The sequence below is a fragment of the Trachurus trachurus genome (assembly GCF_905171665.1).
Source record: "Trachurus trachurus genome assembly, chromosome: 6".
Taxonomy (NCBI): Eukaryota; Metazoa; Chordata; class Actinopteri; order Carangiformes; family Carangidae; genus Trachurus; species Trachurus trachurus.
In genome coordinates, this window is record NC_139897.1 from 9872488 (window position 1) to 9890406 (window position 17919).

General features: G+C 40.4%; 1 protein-coding gene across 1 annotated transcript; it reads right to left on the bottom strand.

The window, feature by feature from the left end:
* Positions 1-903: 903 nt before the first annotated feature.
* Positions 904-6244, bottom strand: LOC310987120 (homeobox protein DBX1-B-like; the record flags this gene model as incomplete). Its single annotated transcript, XM_083973292.1, has 4 exons — positions 904-1233; positions 1568-1770; positions 5346-5429; positions 5875-6244. 4 exons carry the CDS (start codon positions 6242-6244, stop codon positions 904-906), a joined length of 987 nt encoding a protein of 328 aa, XP_083829418.1.
* Positions 6245-17919: the final 11675 nt, after the last annotated feature.

Consider the following 17919-nt stretch of genomic DNA (forward strand, 5'->3'; position numbering starts at 1 on the left):
CTGAATGTAAAATGATGTGAACCCTTTCCTTACAAATAAAAAATGCAAACATTGTGTCAACCTCAATCATCCAGTAGTATCCTTATTTTTATAAAAACTAATATTAAGGCTGTCAAATGATTTAAAAAAATCCTGATTAATTGCAATACTTTGATTAAAATACCAATATTACTTGTATTTAGATGAGGAGCTAAAAAGTGCTTGAAATGTGTTGCATGTAAATTTATCTAAATTTAGTAGTGTTGAGTTGTTTTTCACACTGTTATCATTGCTGATGTCCTCAAACTAAAACTCATTCTCAGGTGGCACCCCTACAATGTGTCACAGATAAGCTGTAAACAAACTTGACAAGATGGTTACAATTATAATTGCAGGGTAAGGTTCTGGTCTTCAGGTGGAGAGACACAAAACTTAATAGGCCACTAGTCTGAGGCAAAACCGTGCTCCACGCCTCCGTGTTAAATCTTTGAGGTGCAGAAAACCTCAGAAACAGTGAACTCTGGTGACAGCCAGTGACTTCTACTGGACACAACAGGGAAGTTATGCAGCTGTCTTCATCTTGATTAACAATTATAATTTAATTCAGTTTAAATTCAGTAGGCTCATATCAGCAGGAAACAAAACATCAACAACTTTAATTATTTATTATTTATTTGAGAAAATATAAAGAATACAAATATGCATGGAAAGAACATTTTGTATATTTAAAAGTTAAGCATTTAGACATTTTATTCTACAAATATTAAATCTAAAACAGCTCAGTGTATCTTATTTACTGTTTATAGATACACTGAACTACATATAAATGTAACACAAACACTGTACAGGAATATGAGGCTGAAAAAATACAGCTCTAAATAGAGGAGGTTCAAGCACTTCTGGTGTTAACTTGTCTGCAAACTCTTAGGAAACTGTGATTTCCTCACTGTCCGACTCTTTGCTGGAGTCTGATGGAGAGGAGGGGCTGTGGTGATGATGATGATGATGGTGGTGGTGGTGGTGGGGGTGGTGATGGTGGTGGTGAAGGTGTGGCTCCGGGCCGTCCAGCTGTACCTGGCCGCTGGGTGCAGTCGTGTCCAGCTGTTGGCAGTAGGTGCTGCCCACATCAGTGAGGTCGGGGTGGGGGTTGGTCTTAGTGGGGAGGGTCTGCTGGCGACATCCGCCCGTCGACAGCAGCTCCCTCTCCTTGGAGTTTCTCCACTTCATCCTCCGGTTCTGAAACCAGATCTTCACCTTCACAGGTCACAGAGGAAAACACACGTGTTAAAACAATGCGTCAGTCACAAAACTATATCTCGGCTCAAAGCTGTTTTAAAGGGATAGTTCACCCAAAATTCAAATTTCACTCATTATCTACTCACCCTGCGCGGACCCCCCCGTAACTCAGAGAAGGCACGGAGGACTCTGACAATTCTCACAGCTCTTAGTTGACATGAGGGTGAGTAGATAATGAGTGAAATTTGAATTTTGGGTGAACTATCCCTTTAACATTCACAGTTATTGGAGCAAAAAACGAATATGTTGTCGCTCTTAGAAGAAATTTGAACATCAAATCCTCCATGCTCACCTGAGAGTCTTTAAGCCCCAGTTTACAAGCAAGTTTCTTCCTGTCTGGTTTGCTGATGTACTTCTGCTTCTGGAAAGTTCTCTCCAGGGCCTTCCTCTGCAGGTCTGAGAACACGGCCCTCCGCAGCATGCCCCTCCTGGGCTTCCCTCGGGGGGCCAGGGGCCAGGAAAATGTTCCCGGGACAGGGATCACAGAGGAAGAGGCTGGTTGAACAAAACACAGGAGAGGGTGGAGGTTTAATGATCTGAATTAGCCCCATGAAGACACGTTGACCCTGGAGGTGTCAGCCTGCCCTCTGTTTAATGACTGATCATTACAGAGGGTCTCTGGGTTCCTGTGCCCAACTCTGAGGATAAAGATTCATCTGCAAAATATATCCAGGGCAGGGTTATAGCTCAGCTCTTAACATTGGGGTTTTTTAATTTAGGTTTACGTGTTTATCCTTCACTCTGGTTCGCCATCACACGTAACACAGAGGGTGAGGGTTAGCACAGAAACTTAGTTGAATTTATTTATTAAAGGGGACCTATTATGCTTTTCCAGCTTTTCAGACTTTTCTATATGTTTAAAATGTTGGATAATGGTTCTAGAGGCCGTGGAAGTGTCATATCCTGAGGTTAATGCATTTGGAGGTAAACCCTGCTAGATAATTGGGATTTCTCTGCACACCTGTTAACACTAGGTTGCGCTGAGTTTTTTTTGACATGAGCTCGCGTCTACGTCGATGCGTGCCGGACTCCCCTACATGGTCATGCCGAGGTCTCGGCTCCAGCCGGCCCCGCCTCCTCCCATGCTGCTCTGCTCTGTTGTGCCTGGGGTCACCGCGGAGAGCGGAGCGGACTACTTCCTGCTTTTTCCCTGCATGTTTTAGCGCTGTCGCGCCACTTTACTGAGTTTTATTTAGGAGTTTACGCCGACGTTTCATGTAAGTGAAGCTGTACCTGTGTGAGGAGCGACGTACCGCCGGGGCGACGTTGTTCGCCGGACCGACGTAACGCTGGACCGCCGCAGCACCGGAGCTCCAGCGGCGCCTCACACAGGCAGAGCCCGTCTGCAGGCCTCCTTGGCCGGGCAGGCGTCCGTGCTCATCGCGGTAGAGAAAACCCTCGCTAATAAACATACCCGCGGGTTTTTTAGACGTTTACCGCTGTGTGGTTAGTCTATTTAGCAGAATGTTGGTCTCATTGATGAAATCTTGTGGCAGTTGAATTAGTTTGAATGAAAAGTGAAGCTGTGAGAAGGAGGAGGAGAGGAGGAGCAGTGCTGCGGAGCTCTGTAGTCTATGTGCACAAATCACCACATTTACATCAATAAATAACTGTTTTACAATGAACTGACCATTTTGCATATATTTTTAATTTATTTTATATATTTATTTTTGCATTTTTATATTACATGTTACATGGTTACAGTAGCCTAGCTATACCATCTTTGGTTAGGGTGAGACTAGGTCATGGGCACATTTCATTACACAATGTAGACTGGTCAGATACTGGAGATCTGGCAATTTGCCTACTGCAGATTTAGCTTTTGTTTGCATACTACATTTTGGCCAAATCAGTATAGGTACTAGTAGTAGACATCGTCATGGTAACACAATGCTGAGGGAGTGGTTCATTTGCATTTAAAGGGAGGGGCCACTGAAACAGACCGTTTTGCAGAGCCCTGTTTTTGAGAATGCTGTGATGTTTGATCTTTGGGGTATTTTGACCAAAGCACGTCACAGACATGTCTTTAAGACACCCAGGAACTATTTTAGTTTGTGCAAAAAGGAGCATAATAGGTCCCCTTTAAATCTTTTTTATTTGCCTTGTTCACAAAAGGAATTTTGGCAAAGGTACAACAAAAATAAATGTATCTAAACCAAACCAATCTAATCTAATCCAACATAATCTCATCTGAACTCAACTAAATAGTTTATGAATGTCACAGTTAAACTCATCATATCTTCTAAGTGTTCAGATGTTAATAATTCTGTTTTTGCGGAACAAAGCCTCACACATTCCTGTCTACATCATCAGCCATCAGATTCCCCGATGCCGTCTGTAAAAGAAATCACTTGATCTGCCTGAAGTTTGATATTTAAAAGCCCAATTTGTCCGTCAGTGGAAACAGGGCCTATGCTAATAAGACGGGCTCAGCTCACACTGCCTCTAATGAAGCATGAAGGGGGATTGTTAGAGGCTGCGAATGGAGAGAGAAAGGTGATTGTGTTGTAATGAATTGAGTGGAAAAGGCCGTGGACAGGCCACTATATTACAGGCCCATTAGAGAGAGAGAGGTCAGTATAGTGAAGAGCTGTTAGAAAGTCTTTACACACAGGTTCAGTGTTATACAACTGCTGCAACTATTATTCCAGATGTTCTGTTATACACAATACGCAACTGTCTTTTCTTTTTCTTTCTTTCTTTCTTTCTTTCTTTCTTTCTTTCTTTCTTTTTATTTCTTTGCTTTTCATTATTTTATATGAAGAATTGATTAATCTGTCAATCAGTGTTGGGAAATCAAATCATGTCTGAATGTAACGCTACAAACTCAAATCTTTAAGATACGTGTGTGTGTGTGTGTGTGTGTGTGTGTGTGTGTGTGTGCGCGCGCGCACGTGTGTCTGTGTGTGTGTGGTTTTGGCTCCTATTGGTCACGGTGCTGGGAGCTTTGTGGGTAGGCCGAGGGGCTCGGTGGGAAAACGAGGCGTTGAGTTCCTGAGCTGGGAAGATTCCCGCCTCACATTTAGACCATGACAAACGGCACTAATATATGTGAAGCGTGACAAACTGGACTAATTTGTAGATTAGGACAACTGGTGCTAATGTCAGCAGTCAGTGTATCCACTAAATAGGCCTTCAAATGGGCAGAGCTGTTTCCAGGCCGTCCGGGGTATTCCCAGGCTAAAAGGCTGACAACGTCTTTAACAAGCTGAGACCTGTTTCTATATGTTTCACTCTGAGGAGCTGAAAATCCAATTTTTGTCAGAGGCTGTTTCAGATTTTAATGTTTTGAGTGTTAAGCGTCAAACACACTCAGTGATTATAGAAAAATATAACTACACTTATCTCTATTTATTTGTCTATTGAAAGTACATGATTAATCACACTGATACAGCAGCTTATAATTGAATTCATACATTAAGAAGTTAGTCTGAAATGTACTATGAGCACATTGAAACAATATATGACACCACATATTAGTTATTATTATTATAATTTTGATTGATAAAGCTTGTGGCTTTATTTATCTGATCTAATGAATTTGTTCCACTTATTTAAATCCTTGGTGTAAACACCCACAATAAAAAAAAAACTCTTAATAGCAAAAAAGAATCTTTGATGAGTTACAAAATTAATCACAGTAGAGATCAAGAAAAGTGTGTAGCAGTAATTGAGTTGTAAAAAGCAGAAATTTGCCATCTGTGTTTGTTGAATAATAATATATTTTATCCCGGTATATTTGAGTTTCCCTGTGAGAATATTTTTATTCTACCGTCAAAGGTTAAAATAAATATTTTCATTGTTTTTACTGAGATGACTGCAACAGGTCAAACAGCCTGATAGCTGATCCCAAATCAGATATGTATTATTAAGTATTAACAGCCAGAGCAGCAGGGAAGCACTGATTTAATCTGTTTGAGGATTATACACTAAACAGATGTGGAGAACAACGGAATGGCACGTTTGAAAATTACTGTAGGTTTTGTGCAATAAATGAAAGTGGAGGAGCACATCTGTCCTGGACTTCTGAAACTCCAGATGTCACTTTACAGCTGTGGTGAGTCACTCACCTGTGAAGTAGGCAGCCCTGATGAAGGGATGGAGACCTCCGTCAATGAGAGGCAGAGGGAAGGACTTGGTCTGTAAACTCTGGACTGAAAAGAGAAATAACACAAATTAACTTCACGTGACTCACAACAGAACAAATAACAAAAAAAAACTAAGCTTATAGGCTAATGTGATAAATATCATCAAGCTATTATGGTGTCTCATGATCTTATCTCATATTTTGACAACAAATGACTGTGTCCATGGATGAAGAATTAGTTAGAAAAACTCAACCTATTTCAACAACATTTTATGGTTACATCTCACACCTCTGTTTATAATTCAAGTCATAGGGAACTTGATTAGATTTCTACAGGTTCAACAGTGTCAACATATTTGTCTAACAACAATAGTTGTGAATGGCAATTTGAGCATAATAATAATAGCTAAACTTATAGGCCTATAAAATATTGTAGGTGTTCTTGTCAAAAAAAAAAAAAAAGCCTACTGCAGTAAAAATAGAAAGATAAAACAGAATATCTCATCTCTTACCGCTCCGTGTAGACGGTGCCAGTATCGCATGGACGCCGAACTTGAGATACCCGGAGTCGGGGCAGGCGGTGTGCGGAGAGCCGGGGCTGCTGCAGGTCTGCGAGTCGGAGCTCTGGTGCACAGTCCGCTCGGTGCTGGGTCCCAGCGGCCGGGGAGAGCCGACCGGCCGCGGGCTGAGCGGGAGAACGTCCCCCGGGTTTCTGGAGGAGAAAGTCCGGTGCAGGTAAGTGACAGGCTGGTTGAGCCGGAGGAGATCCTCCACCAGGAAGCCCGAGCGCAGTGACCGGGTCAGGGGCGAGGGGAGAGCCGCAGGAGGACGCAGTAAACCCGGATACAGAGGAGGCGGTAGAGCGCTGCAGGGGAACATCATGGCTGGAGAAATAAAATGTCTTGCTCTTATTATTATTATTTTTTAACAGAGATTGTGTTTAGGAAAAAATAAAATAAAATGAAGATGAATCTAAGCAACACACTCACTCTGTGCTCTGTGTGTCTGTGTCTGATTTTATACACGGGAGTCACACACGTACACACACAATACACGCACACATACACACCAGCGCGCGCACAAGTTCACCCTGAGCCCATCTCTCAGCGTGCAGCTCTGCGGGTTCAGGGTGAGAGGGTGAGGGAGGTGATCGGTGATTGGTCAACGGCTCCCAGCTTCAGCTGTGATTGGACCTCAGTCAACAACACTGACATCGACCCTCGTTTGATTCAGTTTGGTTTTCTGTAGCACATGTTCATCTGTCATTCTGTCAGTAATGTGCAACACTTGATATGCAGTGGGAAACTGTATGCCTGTACGTAATTTTGTACTGATCCAAGATTTAATTAGGAACTGATAAAAGTAGTAATTCATTAGATGTTTATCTCAGTGATGAATGAAATAGGGGATTTTAGCACAGAGGGGGCGGAGCATGGCCCCTGATAAAGTCATTTTAAAATACTCAGTATAAAATAGCTATGATAAATCCTCTCCTCCCCCAGCTCACTGTCAGAGCAGTGTGTCCCTCTTCAGAGGACAGCAGGGCTTCACCTGCATCCACTGACCATCACCTCTGATTGACAGTGCCAGACACACGTACGTAATTGTAGGAAGTGATGCCAGGACAAGCCCTTTCTTCCACCTGAATGAACTTTCCAGGTCAACTTTCAAGTGTACTAAGACAGGACGAGCATATCACTCTTGTTTTAGCTGACCTGCACTGGCTCCAAGTCTCTTTTAGAACTGATTTAAAATCACATTTAAAGCTCCTAATAGATACAGGATAATTCATCTCAGAGTTCCTCTTCTAAATTGTGCCCAAAGCCGAACCCTGCGCAACAAGTGGGGAAACTGTGGAATGACCTGCACATGTCCATTACATGGCCACAACCTCTGTACACATTTTTTTTTAAGTAACTTCAAACTTAAAACATATCTATATATTGAAAGACTTTTCAATGAACCCATTTATCTTGTGTTTTATTCCATAAACCAGTTTTTATTTAATTCTACTTTTAAAGTAAACACACATAGGCACAATCAACTCATCAGGTCCAGGAGGTTGGTGGAGGCCTAATCAGTTACTGTAGCTTTACTACAGGACTTTAACCCGCTCCCCAACTGCTAAACAGTGACTCACTGTCCACTGTCTTTAATTTAGTTTACTGAGCCTTATAAACATCAAGAAACAGAGGGATGACAAAAAGCTGCACACCCCATGACACTATGTGTGATCTCTGTCTTCTTTTTTTTCATGACCTCCTCTGGAGCCACTTTGATGTCATTGTGCTCCACGTTAAGTCCTTAATTCTCCTGAGTCCTGAAAAACTTCTCTCAACGTGAGCACTCGTCACTGGAGGAGTCCAAGTTTGACTCTCTCCTCCACGACACAAACAGCCAGTGTTTCATGTGAGCTATGGCTACAGAATCAAATCACTGCCTTGTGTTGTGAATCTCTCTGAAAATCTCTGAGGTCTTTTAGGCATCCTCTTAGAAGATATTTGCAAACTCTGCATCTACATTTGATCTCATTTTCTTTTTACCTGTGTGTGGGGACCTCAGACCTTGGAATCAGATGAGGTAACGCCACCACCCAAAAAACTCATAGATGGGACAAATTAACACCAGGAAAAGGAACAGAGATGAGATGAGAGGAGAATGACATTGTGGTGAATGTCCAGGGCCAAAACATCTGGAATGGGGCACTGACAGTTGGGAGAGAGAGAGAGAGAGAGAGAGAGAGAGAGAGAGAGAGAGAGAGAGAGAGAGAGAGAGAGAGAGAGAGAGAGAGAGAGAGAGAGAGATGAGAGAGATGCAGGACAGCTAATGGTCCGGCAGTGAGAGTTAGAGTTATAGTAGAGGGAGTCTTTCCCTGTTTTCTCTAATTTGAGGAACATGTCACCTGTTTTGTCTTTTATCATTTCAAAATTCTCAGCTTTTACTCAGTGTGATCATTCTCATCTTTCTTCCAGCATAATATGAGGCGCTGACTAATTCTCAGCCAGTGGAAAAGAGATGAGTCATGTCTACTAGTTCATGCTGAAAACACAACCTCCATCTGTTCCCAGGGGGAAAAAAAGTCCTCCAATCAAGAGGACCCAATGTACAGTCCTGAATTCATTAAAATCACTTTCAGATTCAGTTCTGCTGCAGCATTAACTTTTTACAGCAATTTTTCAGCTGTCAATCGACTCATTATGGGGAGAGCATACAACACTTCACTATACCCTAATATTGATCTATTTATATGTGATAAATAATAACTTTGAATCAAGGTAAAATCACAAACACAGGTCCTCACACTCATTAAGCTCTGACCTTGACCTTGAGGCTCCTCTGATCCCATTAAGCATGAAGCAGCATGTCCTCCTCTGCTGTCAGTCAGAGCAGCATCAGCAGCTTTAAGACCATTATGAAAGTATCTTGTTGGACCTGATAATGAATTTAATGAGCAGAGTGAAGATTCAGGCCTCTGATAATAAAACCTCAATATAAAATCAATGACTGAAATGTTAAAAATAAGCGCAGCAGGTATTTTATAACACAAAACCAAAATGGCTTCTCTTTTTTTCATGTTACATCATCATCATCCTCATCATCAGGTTTTTTTTTTAACAGACTTTGTTCTTGTTGCCATTGTGCTGGTCTTCTGTTCATGTACTGTTGACTTGACTGAGTCTAAATTCAGAAACACCCTCTGCTGCCTGTGAGTATCCTGATCAATTGATGAACATAATTATTTATTGTCAATTAAAATTAACCATTTTCAGGTTTCACTTTAAACTCTTACTAGTAACTGAAGCTTAGATTCTGTTTGTGTATGATCTTCTCACCTTTGACCTTTTCTGAAAGACAAACATATCTTTGCATGGTTTTTCTTGAGTTTATTGTAATGGCCTAGTTTTGGGGACAAACAGTATTAACTTTTAGAATAAACAGATTGCCACTGTGGTGGTGTTCTGACTTCAGAAAGACGGAGGGCAGAGATGAACAAAGAAACTCTTAAAGAAGATTTGGTCTGGGACTTTAGGGTGAAAGATGTAAGTCCCTGAGGGTGAGCGGTAAGACCTGTGACTAATGGTATTTTAGCATGTGCTGCTCCCCCCTCTCTGTCCACCTTCCATGTCGCCTATATTTCTCTGAACAAGGATCGTTTCTGGCCCAGTAGATGTTTGACAGCCCGGCCTGATCCCCACCACGGGGCCCAGGGACAGGTCAAAACATCATTTAACATGAATGCAGGGCTTCCACTGGGACGCTCATTTAACGGTGTGACTGATAACGCTTCATATCTCCGGCGTCACTGATATCTGTTTGATGTGACCAAAGATTATTGATAGAGGAATCACTGGATGTCTTTTGACAAATCTGTTAAAGAACCTGGGTTCTTACCTGGTCCTGAAGATCCCTGAGCAGACCACACCTACACTGTGACTGAATATTTTCTGACCAACATTTCTGCTTAATGTTTTTTTTTATCCTGCTGAAGATAGGCTACGACCAGAGGAGCTGCTGAAGGACAATAATTAGTGGCATCCGCCGCTACACATGAATTTAATATGTGCCTTTATTTGATGTGGTCTCTGCACCAACTCCAAGTTCACACTATAACATCTACACAGTAAATGTAAATAAAGTGGTTTGATTTAGTGTGAAACAAATCATGACTGTACAGTGCACTGATGACGATGGCATTTAGGCTGAGGGATGTAAAGGTCAGATATTTGATTAGCCGCAATACTCAACTGAACAGATTTATGGTAAGGGGACCTATATCTTCTTTAAAGGGGAAGTATTTACATTTTTCAATAGTTGATTTTAGTTTTTACATGTTAAGCAAAGTATTTTCTTTTCTTCTAATTTTCCCATAAGTTTTTATCTTTTTTGTTTTGATTTTGCAACAGGCCTGTGAGCAATTTTCAATGGAACGTTTTGTTACTGTTTACAGAGATCTTTTTCAGTTCAGTAATAAACAAGCATATCACTTTAAAAAAAAAAAAAAAAAAAAACTGGACTGGACTCTTTAATGTTCAGTTCAGTACTTTTTGAAGAACAAGAGGAAGAGATACACACAAATATTACATTTCCTAATTTAAAATCATTGTGGATAGTTCAGTAAATTAAACAACAATCTGGTAAAAATGTAATAACAAATAAAAAGTTCTCAGCCAAGTAAAAGATAGAAATGAAGGATAATTTGTTCGTGTGTGGCCTCAGTCTGCAGCAGATTACGGCCTGAGGCCATATTGAGCAGTAATTTCACATAACTGAGCAAGCAACTACTTTTATCACAGTGTGACTCAAATCTGCATTTACACGCCCCTAACTCTGCTATAATCTGTTAAACCATTTTCCTCCTACACCTGATTAGAAGTCATCGTGATGGAACGATCGACTCACCAACAAAAGGAACCAATCACGTCAGGAGCAGCAGATCCGCTGAGTGGCAGCTCCTCTGGGAAATATGACACCTTAACCAAAACCCCTCTCAAAAAGAGAGAGAGAGAGAGAGAAATTGTTGCCTTCAAAGCATTTTATTCCTCCAGAAAATCCCTCTATTGTATTGAAGTGGAGCAGATGGTTCTCTGGGAGGGAATATGGGAATCAGCAGAACTAATTTCTCCTGATCTGACAGACAGACCGGCCTGCTGCTCCACTCTTAACCAGCACAACAGCTGTTGGTGAATTAAACCAGTTAAGACTCATTTTAAAGCTATTAGCCTCTTGAAGTCTTACAATATCAACCCTCCCCACCTAAGTCCCTGAATTGATTACACGTACAAAGAGTGAAAACAACTGTGTCTATTGAGAAGTAATAACTAGTTAAGACTCATGTCACAGCTCTGAGCCTCCAGGTCTTAACGAACATTCACCAAAACTAACTCACATAATGAGGACCTGCAAAACACTTTCTAATGAAAGCGTGAGAGAGATGAACAAAACCAACGACCGTTAAAGTCTTTTCAAAATGATGATGACAAGTGTCCAACATGAAGCTGCATCCTGGATGTTCCTCATAGGCAACAGAAACATACTCAGTGTTTCCCATTAACATTAAATATTGATATAAATAAGATGACGAAGGTCAGTCAAAACTTTTGTTATTATACTGTTCAAGAAATTGGCTATGTCATGTGGGAGACCTTGGCCGATCCAAAACTAGCTAATATCACATAAAAACAAAAAGACAAATATAAGTTTGTGTGTATTATTTTAGCCATAGTAGCTATATACTAGCTTTTGTTATATTATAGCCTATATTCAAGCTGAATAAAACAATATTTCATAAAATTATTTTTTTCAGTCTTTTCAAACCTTATAGCCTAAAATATGACTGTTATAGCATTACATAACCAGGGGGAAATGTTTGACCTTTCTACAAACCAACCAGCATTTCTAATCTCTTCACTGGAGTTTCTGCTGGGCACAGCTAAATAATAACTCCAACATATTTTCTCATATTTATCATTAAGTTATAAAAAGTCAGAGACTTGTATTTAAACCCACACACATCATCTTTGTAGTCCATGAAAACAGAGGCTATTATATCAAATCTAAATAAAATCTAAATCTACAGCTTGATACAGTTTTTCACTCTTCCTTGAACAAAGAAAGTTTAGTGACAGAACAACTTAATGTTCAGTGGGAGCATGAACACTAGAGTGATTGTAAAAAAAATATGTTAAAATTCATTATCTCAATAAATCAATATAAATCAATAGCCTATGTGTCCCTTGGCCCCTCTCTGCTTTGTGCCCCCTCTCTCTCTCTCTCTCTCTCTCTCTCTCTCTCTCTCACACACACACACACACACACATACACACACACACACTCGCTCTCTCACTCTCTCACTGTGGAACAGAGTGGATTAGCGGAGCCTTCAGTGTCGGAGTGAAGCGACAAGCATTAAAGCCATATTAACTTTCCATTAAACATCACCTCTGTGTGTTGAGGGAAAAGAGACACAAGCTCTGGGATAAAGCTCTTCACAGAGAGAGAGAGGGAGTGTGTTCAACCTGTTCCCTCACAGAGAGAGGCAGTGTGTCTCTTCAACCTGGTCCCTCAATCTACTGTTTTTGCTCTGGAAAAGAAAATGCAGAACAATAAATACTGAGTGGCACACTGTGAAATTTTACATTTAGACTCAGTGTAGTTTTGCCATGTTTAATTTATGTCATCGAACTATGAATACCACAGAAAAAAACTGCCGACTTGAATTTTTGATACAGGTTTTGTATGAATTAGGCTGCACAAGCACACAACTAAAAAACTGTCACACCACATCATTTGGTCCAGTTTAAAACATTAACTGTGGTGTAGTTTACTACAGAACAATGGGAATACAATACATAATAAATAATAATAGGAATATACCAATATATTAGGCAACCAGGAGACATTTCACTACTTGTTACTCTGTGACTCTGTGTATGTGACAAATAAAGTAATCTTGTATCTTATACAGCACCACACTAGTGTGTCTGTCGGGCTGTGGTCTGTAGCCTATAATGAGGACCCTGGATGTTAAAGATAATCAAATGTCCGACTGTGACATGTTCGAAGAGATAGGTAATTAAAGACAATATTTTACCAAGAAGGAATGAGGTTTTGTTGATTTCAGTGATTCTCTAGTAAGATTTTTAGTGTTGAGAAATGTAACTCATTTGTGAACTGACTGAAAGTGAATTTTATGTTCTAAAACTAAAAAAAATAACTAACTGCTAAAAAATGTTAAAAACACATTACCCCATGTAGTTCATGTCTGACTCTCTTTTTGGCCCCTATGGCTCCCATAACATTTTTCTCAGGAGTGGGTGGAGACCAAACCAAAGCTACAAGAGATGAAGTGTCAGGTGAAGAGAGTTGGACTTGAATTTTCTTGATTGTATTTTCATATAGGCTATATTAGGCTATGCGTTGTGTTTCATCCCTCAGGGCCACCATAGTTAACTCCTGACCTTTGACCTCGCTGCTCCATCAGGTCAAAGTTCCATTTACCTACAAAGCTGTCAAATACTAGGAGTTACTTTGTGTTTAAACTGATGTACATCAGCATGTTAGCATTGTTATTGTGAGCCTGTTGGCATGACGACATTAGCATTTAGCTCAAAGCCTCACAATGCCATTAGCGATTAGCCCGTGTTGCTGACAAATATGAGAAATTGCTTGGCTCACTGTCCCATCACAGCCTTGGTACACTTGTGACACAGAGCACACTCATTGAATGCTCATTAGTAGTAGGATTGGTCATGGGAGCTCAAAGCAACTCATGGCCGTGCTAACAATCCGTCCCATTATCAGAGCTCCCATTCTTACATTCACAGCCCATTCTGCTGTGGGAGTCTCATAACGTTGTGCAGCCCTTCAGCGGGAGGCTTTAAGCACCTGGCAGGTTGTTTAGAGGGGAGCTTGTAAATGCCTGTGGTTAAAATGGGCTCTGGGGCCCAAACACAAGCCAAGCAGCGCTGGGGAGGGAGACCGTTGTGGTTGTCAAATCTAGTTTACGTTCTGGTTTTGTCAGCCGAGTGGGGAGAGAGAAAGTGACCCAGCACTCGCACCAACCTGTTGCTTCAGTGAACGTACCTCCGCTCTTTTTTTGTGCTATTCAGATGGAGCTTTGGAGCGTCGTCTGAAAACCACAGGAAACCACAGTACATAGTGCAGAGCATCACACAGTAATCACTGCCTACATTCAGCCACAACATCACAAAGTGTCTCTATTTTTTCACTAGTTGAAAAATATGCTGCATATTTGTACAAAATGCTGCATTGAACAGCTGTTTTATGTTTCTCATTGACAGAGCAGGACATGTATGGTGGGGACCAAAAGCAGAGCTAAAAACATCAAATGAACTCAGTTGTTGCAGAAACAGTTGCAGCGTTTTGTTTTTTTGAAAGAACAGACTCTCTCTAAACAGTATATCATGAGGATTAAGACCTCTATCTCATATTGTTGATAATTTAATTTGCTGTGATCTGTAGTGATCTTTTATCACACGTAAATCATGAATGTTGTTTTTCCCACACAGAACCTGCTGGTGCTAATAAAATATAATATAAAAAATATAAGTGTAGCTGGTGTATAGGTCAGACCTGATTACATGATATATATGATATGTTTGATCCAATGTGGAAACCAGATACATACCAGTTGTGATGATATATGAATTTCAACAAAAGTAAATCGAGAACATGTCATATTCTTTTGGGCTGAATCGGGGAAAAATCATATTTGAAATACTTCAAATAACTGTTTCATAATAATTAGAGTATTAGTCCATCACACCACTTGTCCTGACTTCAACATAACCTGTGCAATAATACATTTATAGAAGCTTAAATCCTCCTCAATGGGCCTATATGTGTGTTGTCACTGCAACAGTCTTCTTGTGAATTTTTTTTTTCTATAAAAGTATCTGTCTCTGCTGCTAAACTGCGCATTCAGAGGGAATGTTTCTTTTTAAAGGGAATTTTGTTTTATCCTGGGGTGTACAGGGAGCCTGGGGAAGCATTAAGCCGGCCTGATGGGTTCAGTGCAGGGTTGAGGGCAGAGACTCGGAGCTCGCTGAGGTGACGAGACCAAGGTTAGCACTGGGCTTAAAGATGAATACGGCCAGTCTTATTTCTGAGGTGGGCTGAATACAAGGACGCCAGCGCAGCATTGCATGGCTAGCAGGTATTGAGGCGTGCCACGCCACATAATTGGATTGAATGCCAGCCATGGTATTTATGTCACTTCTCATCTTGTCAATCCCATAACAGGCATGGCAACGGCGTGGGGATCTCCCATGGTGACGGGACTTTGCCTTATTCAGATAGAATGGAGAAAAAAGAGCCAAGCCTCATTTAATTCACGTTTAATTCTCACTCAAACCGTTTTAAGGGCTGATGTTATTTGCATAACAGGGAAAAAGGGACTCTCCAGGCTTTTCCAGTGTCCCTGTGTGTGTGTATCAGTGTGTGTGTGAGAGAGAGAGAGACAGAACAGGAACAGTGTTGTAATTGAAAGTGTATAGTAGGCTTATATATGCATATGCTGAGGGACAAGCGTTCTCACACGGATCAGCAGACAGAGAGATTCTGTTGCAGGACACTCATGCGTAGCGCTGTTTATCCACAGATTGAAATCGTTGATGTGATGGCATTTCCACACAGCGTGACACAGTTACATCTCCCCATCATTAGATCTCCACATTGAACAAATACAAAACCACTTTGCCATAGAGACTTCGTCTTATAATTAATGATTAATGTGAAACTCTGTGAAAATAATCCACATTCAATAAAGGATTCACGTCGAATTACATGTTCATCGGTAGCTTAAGTGATCTCTGTGGGAAAATCGGTTATTGGGCACATGGAGAACAAAATTAAAATAAATATGAGAAAATGTGTTAAGAATCAAAGACACTGCAGCCAACACTTGTCAAGTCTAACTAGCTGTGTCACAACCTAAATCAATCAAACAACAATGATCAATGAAAAGCTGCACAATAAGTAATAAGAATAGATATACAAAAATATTGAATATCTAATCATAATGATGAACTGAACCTGGTGGCAACAACAAAGTCACAGAAAAATTTAACTCTCTGTTGCTTGTGTAGATCACAGTGTGAAAACATTTTCTCCCATGTTCCAGCCTGAAATGACAACAGGATCTGGATAAAACAAAACTCATGCAGAGTAAAAGTTAAAAAAAAAAAAAAAAAAAAAAAAAAAAAGGCACAGAACTGAATTTTGTTTATTTATTAATTTGTTTCATTTCATTAGCTAAATGGAGACAAGTTTGAGAAATATCCTCAAATATAGTAAAAAACAAAACAAACAATTTACTGAGTAAAGCAACAAAATTATAGCCTACTTTAGTTATGTTTGGTATTGGTGGTTCTGTCTGTACAGTCCTCTGGCTGGTTGAAAGTAGTTTAAATGAAATATAAATCTCACCTTTGTGGCTTGTACAGTATGTTTTTGTATGAGACATCTTCTTGTACAGAAACAAACTCACACAACAAGCAACGGAAAGCTGAGGTTTAATACTACAAACACTCCCTGGACTAGAAATGTTTGGATCAGTGACAGGGCTGGCTCAAGCAATTTTGGTGCAATAGGGGATTAGGAGTTGGTGTTCCCCCTTCCGGCCCCAACCAACCCCACCCAATCTCTCCACCATCACAGCCTCATCACAACCACCCGTCCTGACTACACAGACCGAACATCACCACCATCACAGTGCTGGACGCTACTGTGCTCAAACATACAGTGCAGTTTATACTACATTTAAGTTAGATATGTAACTTTTCCACATTAACATGTCCATGATTGACTAGACCCATGTATAAATTGTGGCATTTTCAGCCCAAGGTTTGGAATAACAACAAAACATGAATAGTTTGCTGTTAGGTTAACATTTAATTAAAAAGTGAATTTTTAGATAATTTTCCAGCATAAAGAAAGGTTTTGGTATTGGTATGTTCTATTGTTGAATCTCAGACACATCCACGTGTTCTGCTTGTTTTAAATGGTTGTTTTATTGATAACACTATACCGATTTATTGATACAACCACTGAACAAATACTAAGAGGTGCTCACACATGTAAGGTCACCTAAATCAACAATACATCAATATAAAATCATTACAGAGAGAAAATATTACTTTTGTCATTTTGTCTGATTTATTTTTTTGTTCCTGCTTTTTGGGATCATCCCTCCTCTACTTTCTGATGTCATTGATATTGAATAATGACATAAAGCAGATTTCCACTCCTGTCTTCTCACCTTAACACTGTGTGACAATATAGAATAAAATAAAATAAAACAAAACATGTGGGACTAACAGGACTAATCTATTAACTCAGAGACCCAGTTAGATGAAGCTATAGTACCTTTTCAACATGTTTTCATTGCTAAGAATTGTTAGGACAACTACTTCACACTTGCTACTCGAACAACTTCTGACAGGCTGCAAACTAATCAGCCTGTTTCACAGCAGATGTTTTAACATGTATCAGGAAAAGAGCATGTGCAGTTAATTACCTTAAAGCAGAAGTAAGCGATTCGGTCGTTTTGGCTAACTTCTTGTCAGCCGATGGAGTTAGCAGCCCCCGCCCTCGTCATGGATCTATTGGTCCTCGTCCCTACATCACCACATTCACACGCATCCCTTGGCTGCACACACAGCCCTTCATGCTGTTCTCTCTCCTCATTGGATAAAGGTTGTAGGATACAAGAAGTTTTCTCCTCGGCTTACAGCAGAGCAGAGTGACTGACAGACCCGTGTTTCAGACCAAACACTCTATGTAAGTGATTGCCGTCGGAAGATATAACTATTTAGGACTTATATTAACACAAACATTCCGCTTACTTCTGCTTTAACGATGGTGAATGAAGCCTGTCACAATGGGCTCTATGCACAGCTCGACCTTGATGGTAACTTAAGTAAATTGAATGTTAATCTAACCTCAGGCCTTGCATTTCAAGTTTTGATTTTTGTTGTCTATTCTGTGAAGACAACTCATCACTCAAAAAAAAAAGTGCATATCTCCATTGACTGATT